Source organism: Acanthisitta chloris, unplaced genomic scaffold (assembly GCF_000695815.1).
Source record: "Acanthisitta chloris isolate BGI_N310 unplaced genomic scaffold, ASM69581v1 scaffold33833, whole genome shotgun sequence".
Lineage (NCBI taxonomy): Eukaryota > Metazoa > Chordata > Aves > Passeriformes > Acanthisittidae > Acanthisitta > Acanthisitta chloris.
The window spans coordinates 3,740-17,313 of NW_008665973.1; the positions used below are offsets into that span (position 1 = coordinate 3,740).

Below are 13,574 nucleotides of genomic sequence, written 5' to 3' on the forward strand. Positions count from 1 at the left end.
AAGCAGCTCTCCTGGCACTGGGAAGTATTTACAGCCTGCGGCCGTCTCTGAGCTCCCTCTTCCACTCAGCAGGAGAGGAGGTTTTTGCATTCCCCAAAGGCTCTTCTAATGTGACTATCAGCATGTACATGAAACCCTGCAGAACTCCTGTGGTTGTCCAGCCCAGCACAGAGCCATGGCTCACCTCTCCTCTCCCAGCTAGCTGTGGAGCCAGGGGAAACAGAAAAGCAAAGAGGAAAATATAGAAAATTAAGGTTAGGAGGAGGCATCGAGGAGCTAAAAAAAAGGAGAATGCAGATTATTGTACTGTAAATAATGACTGAGGGGTTGTGAAACACAGGTCCTGGGGAGGTCCTCAGCAGTCCCTCCGGCTTGCTGGGGAGGATAGAGTGGCATCAACTGTTTGCACCTTTCATTGCTTCTGTTCTTGGGCTTTTCTGTGGGGCCACCTGTGTTCACATTGCCAGAGTAAAACAGGGTATGGAGTTCAAGCAGTACTTGAGGGAGGGGGAGATTGTTTTATTCTGGAGCTGAGTTTTTGTAATTGTGTGTGGGTTTTTTGGTACCCTTTTTTCTTCTTTTTTTTCTTCTTTTTGTCCGTAGCAGGTGCTGTCAGTTCTGCAATCTGATAGTTCAAATCTTAATTATTAAAGGACCATGTTGGATATAGAACTTTCCCCATCCCTCATAGCTGTGTGGTTACTAAAATACTGCTTAGTCTTCTGCCTCACCTCCTGTACTTACCTGTATTCTGAATCATCTTGGGGTTCACTGCTTGAAGAATAGGTTCAAATTCAAGTAAGATTAGACTGAACAAGACCCCTGAGAGATGCTAGGCCAGGGCTTGAAATGGACCTACTCATCCTTTAAAAGATCTTCTTGCTTCCACCTTTCTGACAACTGTGTATATAAAGCAACTGAAACTGGTCTCTGGTGATCTCTGTTATGAAGCATCTTAATGAGAATTGAGCAGCAATCTGTCTGCAGGTGGATTCACTTGACTGCTATCCCCAACATCCTGTGTGCTGAGTGCCTCCCGTGCTGTCCAGTGACTCTGAGCAGATGGAGTAACACTGCTGCACATCTGCCTGGCATAGCTGGGAAACTAATCTACCATATTTCAGAATTTCTCAGCTGGAAGTGTTTACAGCAGAAATTGATTTCTTTCCCAATTGCAAGTAAAATGCGAGCAATAATAAAGACCTTTTGTAGATGTCTAGGTGGATGATAAAATTTTTACAGGGAAAGTGTTAAGAGGGCTACAGGTGAGAAAAGGGTTATGGAAAGGGGTATGTTCACCACAAAGGTAACAAAACTACCAATTAGACTTGTGTTTTATTGGATTAATTCAGTTACAGCGTAGTATGGAGGGCACCTCCCCAGATCCTCCTCCCAAAACCCACACCAAACCAAAGAAGCAGCTAGAGCTCTGATGTATGTTTGGCAGGTGGAGGGCAATGGTTTTGGCTTTATATCAGGAAAGAGAGGAAGCCCTTCCCAGATGGAGAAGCTGTGGCATGGACACAGGCAGGGACACCACACAGAGTTATGCCCAAAGTCATCAAATGAGCACGGCTAACAGCACAGCTAAACCTAGTCTTGGGAGTGAGAGCCGAAGTCTGGATCCAGCACAGCAAGGGGGAGAGATGAGAGAGGCGTGTGGAGACTGTCTGTTCCAGGTCAGGTTTGTCTACACAAGCAGAAGAACATTAGAGTGCCCTGACATGAGACCAGTCACTAGGACTTATTCAGTGTTTTCATCCAGGAACTACCAAAGATGGTATTGTAAAATACTGTGGGAAGGGACACCATGGCAGGGCTGTGTTTGGCCAGCTCCTAGATGTTGGGATATATGGACACTCTATGTGCTGGTAAGAGGATCAGTAAGGGCAGCCAGGGAGAGTCCTGGGGCCGATCCCAAGGTGTATTCCTTTCTTAGTGGGAGGGATGTTACTGAAACAGCTCTTCCCCAGGGCATGGGCTGTAACAGGAGTTACTGCAGCAGTCAGGTATTACAAAGCCTTAATCTAGCAGTGCTCCTGTCAAGGAGAGGAGCACAAGCAGACACTGGTTCCAAAGAGACCATGAACAAGTTTTGAGACAGGGTACATGCAACCTGCCCCAGCTGAAAAAAAACAGATTTGAATCTATTGCAGGCATGACTGGAGCTATCCTAGGCCTCGTTCATTTAGTAGCCCCAGTAGATGACTGGGGTGTATGGTGGTTAAGTAGTGACCAATCTATCACTGGTCCTTGGGTCAGGAAGAGAGGGGCCACTGGGACAGTGCTGCACTTCTCATGTGATCTGACCTACCAGAGGGATGGCAGCCACCTCTCTACCTTGCAGGGAGCAATAAAATACAAGCTGGTAGCACAAGGGAAGGTTTCAATTGCAACTAGGGTGATTTTCTCAAGCACTGAGACTGACACAGTTTTATAAGGAAACCTTTTGATGGAAACAACAGGGATATTGTCATTTCTCCATTTCTCTAAGTTTCCTTGTCCAATTCAAAGAGATCAAAGAAATCAGGATCCCTATCGAAGTGGTCACGTTCTGCCCTCTTACCTAGAACTGCTGCACATGAGCTGAGTTCCTTCCTCAGGCTGAGGCTCTAGCTGTGGGAGGACAAATGCATTTCCAGCATGTAGGCAGCAGAGGTGAGAGACGCTGTCTGCATTTGGGTCCCGTGTGCTTTGCAAGCTACCCAGGAGTAGTGTGCTGTGGTGGCTGATCTTCCACTGCGTGCCTGGATCTGCCTCTTAGCACCCCTGTGCTCAGCCCTGAGGGACTCACTTGTCTGCCTCTGTGTCTTCTTTTCCTCCCTCCATCTCCAGAAGTGGGAAGCACTTGTACTCTCTTAAGCAGAAGCACTGAGGCTTGGTGTGGGCAGCCAGCCATGCAGTGCTCTTCACTCCAGTGCAGAGGGTGCCTGGCTGTCAGCAGTGACCACATCATGCCAACCACCATCGCTCACAGCCGAGGGGAGTGCATCACTCTGCACTGCATGTAAAGCAGAGGGAGGGAAGGGCCCTGTGCCTTGTCCCCAGCCCAGGAGTCTGCTGCAAACCCTTGCAGCCTGGTGCCAGCTCTGCAGTCAGCAGCAGAGGATCTTGAGGAAGGCTTTGCGGAAGTCAGTGTTGAAAGTTGTGTAGATGATGGGGTTGAGTGCACTATTGACATAGCCAAGCCAGGTGCTGGCACTGTAAAGCCCTGGGGGCACACGGCAGGATGGGCAGTGGGCGTTGAGAATGTGAATCAAGAAGAAGGGCAGCCAGCAGACTATGAATGCTCCTGGGTTTAGAGAAAAGCAGAAAACAATCCATGAGTTTAGAGAAACAACTACTTCGAAAGGGACCTGCACTTCTGCCCTCTCCCTCCATCCCCTCACTATTTCCATGCATGTGTCTGCAGTCCACAAACACTGAAGGCAACATTTATTCCTGACACCAAAGGGCTTGGCAAAAGCTCAGGCTCCTTGAGACCAGCTTTGTGAGTGGATAGATGGGGCTTCAAAACTGGCCTAGTGACAGACAAAAGCAAGTGGCCAGAATTTAGAAGGAAAGACTGCTGCCTCAGCTGCTTAAATCAGTTACGAAGCGGGCTGCATTATTACCCTGCTACTACTAAGTTAACGAGGGGAAATTGCATCTGGTGACCATAGCAGGTGACTGCTGAATCTAAATACTGTATTAAGAGATTCTGTGCTCCCAGAAGCCCCAGACCATTACTCCTTGCACCCCACTAGGCATAGTGGCTCTCACTCACCCAGGACAATTGCTAGCATCTGTGTAGCCTTCCTTTCCCGAAGCTGGATCAGTCGGGGCTGCTGGTGTGCTAGCTTCAAAGCACTGATGGTTTTGCCATTGCTGAGCATCTGTACTTCCACTTCTGGCTTTGTACTATTTCCCCTCTCTTCGAACCTGCTGTTTTGTGTAGTCCTTGGTGTCTTGGTGACGGATGCCTCATGGCAGAAGCTTCGGTACCGTTGCAGGCCGAAGACAGTCAGCAACTTTTTTCTGGTAGCCATCTCCTGGCCTGTGCATTTGAGTGGGAAACAGGGGAGAAACGTGCCTTGGCATCTGTTTGGCAAAGCTTTTCTCTCCCTGTGTTCCTGCAAAAGAGGATGCCACAGAGGAACTGGAAACCATCCAAACTGTTCATTGGGTCAGAAGAAGATGAGGAAAGTTATAGGAGTCATCCTTAGTCCCACTTGCCTCTTAGGTTTTAACCATATGCTCTGGACTGACCTGAGGGGTGAACCAGCTCTGGACATCTCTCTGCCTCCATTCGGAAGCATGAGCACAATAAGAGCAGACACACCTGCTCTGCTAACCTTTCATTTGTATATTTGTGTTGGCTCTGCTCCCCTCAACATCCCCACCCTTTTAATGTAGCTTCACTGTGTGAAAATGGGTAAAAGTGGATATGCATGACCAGGTGATTCCTTTCAAACTGTTGTGCTGGTTCCCATGGTTGCAGATATATCATCTAGAAAGGTCAGTGGAACAAATGCTCCATGCACCATGAGCATTTTGACCTCTTCAGTCTGTCAGACGAAGAGGCTTTTTTGTTTTAATGGTAGAGGTTAAACCCTGTGAAGCCCTGAGAATGAAGTTTCATAGAGCAAAAATCAGTAAATGAAGACATTAAAATCAATAAATGAAGAAATTAGCTAGACTTATGCATGGCTGAGAAAGCCTTGCTCTGAAGAAATATTGAAGTAGGCCGTGCTCTTTTCTAGTTGCCAGTTCTAGAGGGCAGGGATACACAGGGAGTATCCTCTTCCTAGAGGGCTGAAAAGGACTTAAGTGGAGCTTCTGCATCTCAAATATCATGGTGTATGAGCAAGGGATGGGATGAAAACATGTCATGTCCCTCCTTATGCTTTCTGTTCTGTGCTTTGACCCTCTGAGGAGAAGAGATGAAGAATGCCCTGTCCTTTTTGACCGCTCCTACTGCATTCATGTGGATCTTACTTTGTGTGCATAACACGGTTTGATGCTGGCGCTGTGGCTGCCCTGGCGGGTGAGGGTTCGCTTCTTTTGTCTTTGTCTTAGTACGAGGTAAATCCGGACATAGAGCAGCAAGATCACCATGAAGGGGAGGTAGAAGGACACCAAAGAGGAGTAGATGACGAAACTAGGGTTGGATATGGAACAGACACTGGGATCCCCTGGGGAGGAGAAGAGAGAGAGAGAGGAGTGGCTGAGCTGCTTCGGTTTTGTACAAGGAGGCTCTGGTGTGTTGGCAAAGTGAGTCAAAAGGTGAGTGGGGGACAAAGACAGTCCAAGGAGTGTAAATTATGCTGGGGCTGAGCCACTCACCTAACTGCTGCTTAAAATGGACTCTACATAGGTCCATCTAGCATTAGCCAGCATGCATCTGCCTGTTTTTTTGGCCAACAGCTCTGTCCTCTTCTCTCATGTCTATTCCCATCCTTTCTCAGAGGATTTTGTCTTCTTTCATCCTTTCTCCCATTCTTTTGACAGCCTCTGAGCTGTCTAGATGCAGAGGTGAGCCTTCACCCCCACCTGTCTGGACCAGGCAGAGGGGGCCAGCAGCACTTCCCACTCTCATCCCCTTCTGCCTCAAGCACTGCATAGAGGATGGATGGGAAGCAGAGGACTTCTGGCTGTGGCTCACTGAGGAGGAAGGCTTCCATGCTGCTCTGCCTCCAGGGAGAACAGGTTGCCCTAGCTGAGGGAAAGGAAAAAGACCAACCTGCTTCCAAGGTGGAGGCTAAATTGCTTGTTCTTCTCAAGAAATTAGCTAAGGAAGCAGACAGCAGTTGGATGGGAAGGAGGTTTCTCACAAGCAGGGCTAATATGCAATCCTTGCTGTTTAGAAACGTCTTGTATCAGATTTAAAACTGTGTGTCTGGACCTGTTGATATTGACAAGATGCTATTAAGTCTGATGTGTGTGTGTTTGATGTGCTGCACCTCTGGAGATTCACTCTTTGTGCTCAAAGTGATTATTTGAGGGAGATCTGTAGACCTGGACACCTTGATGGACATTGATTTGGCAGTGGAGCAGGCACATCTGCCCTCAGAGAAATAGTCAGTGTCTGGCTGAGTAAATGGCAAGTTTATAGACAAGAGCACATGGAGATTTTTCTCACCCTTCATAGTGTGCTTTCCAGTTCCTTAAAGTTTCCTGTAACTTGGCAAGTCTGCAGGAGTCACGTTAAATGACCTGGCTGTACACAGGGCAGCTCCATTTCCAACCCCCCTCTGTGTGCTATTGTTCAGGACATCACCTACCTGTAGTGTTGAAGCCGAAGAGAAGAGGGCATGACACGGCAAACGCCAGTATCCACACTATCACAATCATGAGCCCAACCCTCCTGCAGGAATTCTGCCCAGTGCTGTACTGGTACTGAACTGGTTTCACCACTGCAGTGTATCTGCAGACCAAATCAGCTCCAGGAAGAGGAGATGTAAAAGTGGAGGGAGGAAAAGGACCAGGTTTTAAAAGGAGAAATGAAAGCAACATAGGGTGAATGTGGTGAAGAAATGGAAGAGGAAAGAAGATCAGATGATGGGATCAGCAATTTGTAGAAATGGTAAGTGGGGCATTGCGGGGAGGAACAGAGGAAATCAGAGTTAGTTGGCAGCACTCAGAAACGCTCTGCAGAACTGACAGCATGTAAAGCTACAAGGTTTGGGATACCAGATGGATCTAGAAACCCCAGGAAACCCACAACCCTCAAGCCCCTAAGGTTACATGTGCAGGAAAGAACACTCTCTGGAGTAACCACAACCTACTAAACTCTTCATCTCAGCTGCCTGGTCTGGTGTCAGCTTGACTGACAGACAAAGCATTGCCCATGGGCTGGTGTTCAGGACCTTCAGCAGCCAGGGTGGCCCAGACAATACAGCTCAGCAAGGCCAGGACTTGGAAGGCACAGGAGTCTCATCTTTAGGATAGCCAGGGGGCTGCTCCTTGCAGGCAGAGCCAAAATGAAACAGGGATAAAGATTCCCATGGAGGAACACTGGAACAACCCACCATTGAATTACCCTTGAACCACATATTACAAAGGTACAGCATGCAGTATTTTCTCCTTTCCCCACTCCTTGGTCCTAACAGCACCATGTGTGCCAAGGTCTTGGCTCCCAATCAGCATTGCTTAAAATAGGCTGAGTTTTAAGATGCAGCAAACCAGAGCAAAGCTGAAGTTTACACAGCAATAATCTTCACCTCTCCCTATGCTTATAGCAGGATTTTGTTTACTAAAACTTCATGAGTGAGGTCTCCAGAAGAAACCCTCTCTGAGACTCAATGGGAATTAGATGACCAATTCTGATCCCTGCTTTCAAAAAGCATGAGGATGGGGTTGACTACCTGCAGGGCATGTTTTATTGCTCATGTCTCTCTGCCCTCCAGCGCAGACATGTTCTAGCATATGGCAGGCAGAGACACATTAATAGCAGTAGTGGCAGTGACAGACTTGCAAGGAGATTCATGGTCCTGAAGACACCAATGCTGCCTGTGCAACCCTAATTTTCTTGTCCTTGCCACACTGGGGTACAGGGCAACCCCCATATCCAGATTATCCCCCGGATGCTGTTGTCTCTCACCTGTCAATGCTAATAGCACAGAGGTTTAAAATGCTGGCTGTGCACATCATTACATCCATGGTGACGAAGATATCGCAACAGATGCGGCTGAATGTCCAGACTCCTCCGGTCACCTGCACCAGCAACCACAAAACTGTCAGCCTTGTTCTGCACCAAGTCCTGACAAGTTACATGTAAGGAGGTATTCTCAAAATATCTCAACAGCCAGATTGTGATGTGCAGAGGGAAACTGAGGCACCTGTGCTGTGTGCAAGATAACACAGCAGTAGGTCACGGAGAAGGAGCCTCACCTTAATTTCAATCCTTTATTTGCTCTTGCAGAGGGAGGCAGGGTGAAGAAATAGCAGCTATCCCTTCCCTCGAGGCCTAGCATGATAAATTGATTTAAATTTGACATTACTGTATCTCTCTTTTGATTAAGGATTATCTGAGAAAATCTAAGGGCTGAAAGTGTTTCTCAGCTTAGCTGCTGGAGTGCTCTTGCAGGCAGTGAGCTGGAAAAGTGCTGCAAATTTTATGCATTTATGTATGAAAGATCTGAGACTGAGGCTTCTCTAAAACCTTATTTGGATTCTTATCTCATTTACAGATTCTGATTATTAGATCTGAGTGAGAACTCAGAGGCTATTCAGATAAAGGGGCTTGGGTTGCTACCATGTTGAGCTTCTGTCTTGGTTGTTTTGAATTTTTAATCTGAAGTGCATAGTAGTGAAAGCTCAGCTACAGCCAGGCTTTGTGGTGGAGAAAAGTGGCTTTCGGACCAGCCATCAAATTCTTAACAATAAAATTTTGGCTGACAACAATGTGCTCCAAGCACTGTGTGGCCCTGTTCTCCTGGGATTGGGATGACAACCTGACTCCAAGTGAGATGGTCTGCCACAGCACCCACCCCTCATAGGATATGAACAAGAAGGCAGCCTGCCCTCCAACTGCAAACAAACCCAAGTGCTGTGTTGAGTGGGGAAGGGGGGTAGGAGAGAAAGAGGAAGGAAAGACCATGCTTGGGAGAGATCTTGCTGTTTCAGCTGGATCCTGGGAAGCTTATCAAGAATTGGCACTAGTTCCCAGTCCCTCTGCTTGCATTTAGAGAATATCTGGAGTACTGCATCTGATTTTGGGGCCCTAGTACAGAAAAAACATTGATAAACAGGAGTGAGTCCAGTGGAGAGCCACCAAAATAGTCTTTGGAGGCTGGAGCAGCACTGTCCTGGGAGGACCAGCTGAGAGAACAGGGCTTGTTCAGCCTGAAGAAGAGAAGACTTTGAGGGGTTGGAGGCTAACAGCAGTTTCTAGTGCCTAGGAAGAGGTTATTGGGAAAGCTGGAGGCAGGTTTCTCACAGCAGTGTGTGGTGGGAGGACAAGAGGCAACAGGAATGAGCTGGGAGAAGGTGCAAACTGGTTATGAAGGTAACCTTTCTGACCACAAGGACAGTGAGACCATGGAGCCAGTTGCGTGATAAGTCTGTGCAGGATCCATACTTGGAGGTTTGCAAGACCAACTCAAAAATACCCATCCTAGATCAGGCTGGAGAGGGTGCCACAAGTAAGCTTGGCTTCTAAGGCAGTGGGTCAACCCTGCAGCAAGTGCTGATGCCTAGGAAGAACATGGTTCCCTGTAGAGACAAGCACTTGTACAAAAACAGAACTCACTCTGTGCAAGTTGTTTAAGGAACAGTCTGATAAATGGTTTTGATAGTGCCAGCATTCCCACACACGGGCACAGACACTCACTGAGGTGAGCTGTGTCTTCAGGGTGTTCTTTGCTGAACCTAGCTGCTACCTTTCAGAAGTCAAGCATTGAACAAGGCAGTCTTCCATTAGACCCTCTGAATGAATGCAGGGAAGAGAAATGGGAATTGGCTTGCAAAGTGCAGTAGAGAACTGTGCTTTTCAGTTCTCTGATACTTGTGGGGTTCCTTTGTTTTTCTTAAAAAAAACCAAAGAAAGAAAAGCAAAAAAAAAAAAACAACAAAGGAAAAACCCCACCCAAACCAAACCTTTTGAGCTCTTCTGCAGCTAGGTGAGCAGCAAGACATGCAAATTGAAGGCTGTACCTCTGAAATTAGGGACCTTAATAGCAGGTTCAGTTTCCAAAGAAACCCCACACCGATTTTACTTTAGTTGCAGAATTTGAGATCTGCTTGACCACCTCAAAATATATTATAACAAGCCAACAAAAAAAAAAAAAAATCAATGCTGGAAGCCTTTGCAGTGGGACACAGTAAGGGATGCTTCTGCAGTCTGAGGCAAAACCCAATGCAGTTAGTATGTGATCTGTGGAGTCTGAAGATTGTTTCACGAGGAGACAGTGGCAGGTGTTCACATCAAAGCCAGCTGCTGCAAGCCCAGCAGATGTGTAAGCACTTAACTGAGGGAGTTTCCAAGGTCCTGAGTGCATTCAAATGCTAAGCCCAAGAATGTGAACCATTAAAACTGAGGAAGGTGCTGGTGGGAATGGCTCTGAAGTGAGCCCTCTCAGGATGATGCATTCAGATCACACCACCTGCAAACTAAGCTGCAGCTTGTGTTAAGAGGATGCTCAAAAGATCAAAACGTTTGGGTTTAAAACCCATTCTCACTTCCACCAGCCACAACTTCTAAAATGGGGAGTAGCTCTGCTGAAGTCAGTGAAGTAGTTAATGTTTACCTGTGGGTATGTGAACCCAGACCTGAACAACAAAGAAGAGCCTTTTTATTATATGCCTTGTTCATAATTTTTTGAATTCTATTTCTGCTCTTCCTTTTACTGCTCTGTTCTGCTTATCTTTGCCACAGCAGCTAGAACTTGCTAGTGTGCATTTCTGGTTTTCATGTGCTGGCAGGGTATCTGTTCTTTATCCCTCTGTGCCTTTTGACCAGGAATCTCAAAGCACACCCCAGGTATTAATTGAATGAATCCTCACATCTACCCGGCCGAGGTGGATGGTCAAATATAATTCTCTTACAGCTCATGAGAGCAAACCACAGAGAGATGAGCTGATACAATCGCTCATTACCACTCAGTCAGTGTGCAGGAGAAGTGGAAATAGTGTCCAGGATTATATCCTTACTTTGTCAAACACAATACTAACGCTCCCTATAGACTATTCAGATCAGGTTCTCACCTTGTCTTTCTTGATGACCAGTCTGCTTTATCCACAAAATTTTGGTACTAGTATTTTTAGCTTTTCAACCCTATAGGAAGCCTTCCAGTTAATGAATTACAGTGATTTACTTTTTTGAAACTTATGCAAATCCATCACTCTCCTGAATCCTTAAAATAAACAAAAGAATCTCTGTAATTCCGATATGAATGATGCTGCTGCATTGAGGAGCACATGGATGGGAAATGAGGAAACCAGTTTGCATCAGGCATGACAGACATGTAAGTAGTGGTGCATCTAAGCATGCTCACTGAAGGGAACGAGCTTCTTATTGGGGGTGCTGTTAGATCCTGCATCTGTGAAATGGCTGCTCATGGTTTTGCACAGTGGGAGTAAAAAAGAGCAAGTAGATGGTCAGGCCTGCTGACAAGCAGTGAACTGCTGACCTGTAGTAACTCAGCTTTCTGTCCTCCCTTTGACAGTAGTCCAGTGGAGCTCCTTGAGCTAAAAGAGCAGTTGCAGGTCTTGGTGTTCCAGTGTAAGAGACACAGAAGAGCAGACAGTCTTACCCTCACACGCTCTGAACAGATTTGATCTCAGTGACAACTGTCTTCTGAAGCTTTCTTCCACTTTGGAGGTAGAACTGGATGTTGTATAAAGGCTGAGAAGGATGTTCTTGGCTGTGCTGCTACATGTCCTCCTCCATTTATTCAATGACTATAAGACATGATGGTGTTTAATGCCATCAGACTCCAGTGGGCAGGGTATCCTAATGCCACTGTCTTAGAAACTGTGGTGTGCTTCAGCAGTCATGCCAGACACAGCATCAGAGATCAGTAAAGAACCAGGACAACAGTGCTGGTATATTAGACCTCTGACAAGGACAACAGTGCTGGTATATTAGACCTACCCACTGACCCCAGACATTGCTAAATAGCCCTTTTGTGCCAGAAACTTCATTAGTTGGAGATGAGGATTTTGAAGCTATAAAATGTTCCTATTGCTGCTCTGTCACAGCCTTTCCAAAAGATGTCACAGAAAGAGACAGTTCTGGTCTGCATGATTGATAAAGTAACACATTTCACGGCCACAGATGACTCTAAAAATGCAGTGTAAAGCACAAAGTTCACAAGGGACATTTAAATCTGAGGCATTCATCCACCTTTAGCTTTCCCATATATAATGGCCAGGTCTCAAATGTCTTGTTTGGCAAACATTCAGTAGATGAAGAGTTGTACATGGTTTTGGGGACTGAATGATTTTTTTTTCAATTTCCAGGCTCATGGTGTATTGAAGCATGATGCCATTTCTGCTTCATTGGTAGCATCACTGATCCACGAACAGCAGCAAATATTGAAAAACTTTGGGGCTTTTTAGACTGTTTTTTAAATCTTAGTCTTGCTGGAGTCTTACAGCCCCATTCTCTAGGGGAGACTGCGCAATGCTGGGAGTGGTAGTTTGGGTTAGGGATGTGTGTGGGTTCTTTTCCCTGTTATCTGGACGACTCTTGGATCAGCTACTTTGATTTTAGAGGTTGCACAGGAAATGAATCCTGAGTGGGTCTACAAACACAACTAGGGAACAGACCGGCTGTTGTGATCACAAATCAAGTCTGCACGGGCGGCAGACGCTGCTCCGCACACGTGCCTCAGTCCCACCCTGTCCACAGCAAGAGCAAGTGACAAGCCTTTTCTAATGCAAGGCAGAATGTGATTTTGTTAAAGATTGCAGTGTACTTGAGCTGATAGACTATTCCACTCTGAAATAAAATCTGACTTTTAATAACTTTTTAGGTGCAATCAAACTGCAGTCTAATTCTGCATTGCTGACTTCCCACATGCACACACTTACTCCTTTCTTTTTAATAATTCAATGTGGCACACCTAAGCTGTGACATCCTGCAGGCCAACTCCAGGACTACTCCACAAAGGCTAGTCTAAACGTTGCTACGTTCAGACTATTAGGAACATGATCATTACGAACATGATCACTCATGCAGTGTGTGGTTAAATTCTGCTAATTTTTCCTAAGATGGACTCACCTCCAGGTACACCACCCATGGCATCACCAAAGTAGCCACCAGCAAATCCGCCACTGCCAGGCTCACCACAAGGTAGTTGGTAGTGGTTTGCAGGGTGCGTTCCCTCAGCACAGCTAAGCAGACCAGCACGTTCCCAAAGATGATGGCCAAAATCAAGATGCAGTAGCAGAGGGGGTAATAGGCATGTGAGCGCGGCAGGTCATGCTCTGTAGTGTTGTTTGCCCCACAGGGGATGGGGTTGGTGGTGTTAGGTTGACTGCTGGTTCTTGCAAAGAGAGCCATTGGGATGCTGCTACAAAGGGAAGCAGAGAAATGACAGAAAATCAGACCTCTACAATAACTGTGGGGAACAGTACCTTCTGTGGATGGTGTATGATTTTCATACTTCTGTTATGAATGCTACTTCAAGCTAAGCATAAATGTCTTTTTTCTGTTCATATATAGGCAAAGCTTTGCTTGGCTTACTTGACCTGTTCTGGTTTTCATTGAATCTAAGCCAAGAGTAGAATGTCAGATTTCACCTCCTGCCTGCACCTGAAAGGTGTATCTTACCAACCAATGCAGCTGTAGGGAAGTGGCAATGATTTTAAGAGGCACCAAAGTCACACCACAGTACAAGTCAGCTGGGCAAGAGTGCAGTCTGAAAGACAACAGTTTGAAATGCTGAGGAAGACAGTTACCCAAACTAGGGCTTGGCCTGAACCTTGGACCTTGTATCTTTTCTACTGAGAAGTACCCTCTGCTTTCCCTTGTCAAAAAAACATCTTCAATAACTTCACCCACTCCAGGGCTCCACAGCCTGGCAGGGAGGCTGTACCTGCAAAGCTCATGTAGCCTCTAGAACCCTGCCTGCCTGGCAGCAAGCACC

General features: G+C 46.5%; 1 protein-coding gene across 1 annotated transcript; it reads right to left on the reverse strand.

The window, feature by feature from the left end:
- Positions 1–3,095: 3,095 nt before the first annotated feature.
- On the reverse strand, positions 3,096–12,988 carry DRD3 (dopamine receptor D3). The gene is made up of 6 exons (XM_009071941.1): positions 12,707–12,988; positions 7,583–7,695; positions 6,264–6,406; positions 4,978–5,174; positions 3,767–4,112; positions 3,096–3,292 (listed from the first exon to the last, which is right to left on the reverse strand). The coding sequence occupies exons 1-6, from the start codon at positions 12,986–12,988 to the stop codon at positions 3,096–3,098; spliced, it is 1,278 nt and encodes a 425-aa protein (XP_009070189.1).
- Between the last annotated feature and the right edge of the window lie 586 nt (positions 12,989–13,574).

Coding starts and splice junctions, on each gene's coding strand:
- DRD3 (XM_009071941.1), bottom strand. CDS start 12,988: ATGGCTCTCTTTGCAAGAACCAGCAGTCAACCTAACACCACCAACCCC. Junction 5,175..6,263: donor CTTCGGCTTCAACACTACAG/GTAGGTGATGTC, acceptor TCTCCTCCCCAG/GGGATCCCAGTGTCTGTTCC. Junction 3,293..3,766: donor GATGCTAGCAATTGTCCTGG/GTGAGTGAGAGC, acceptor CTCTAAACCCAG/GAGCATTCATAGTCTGCTGG.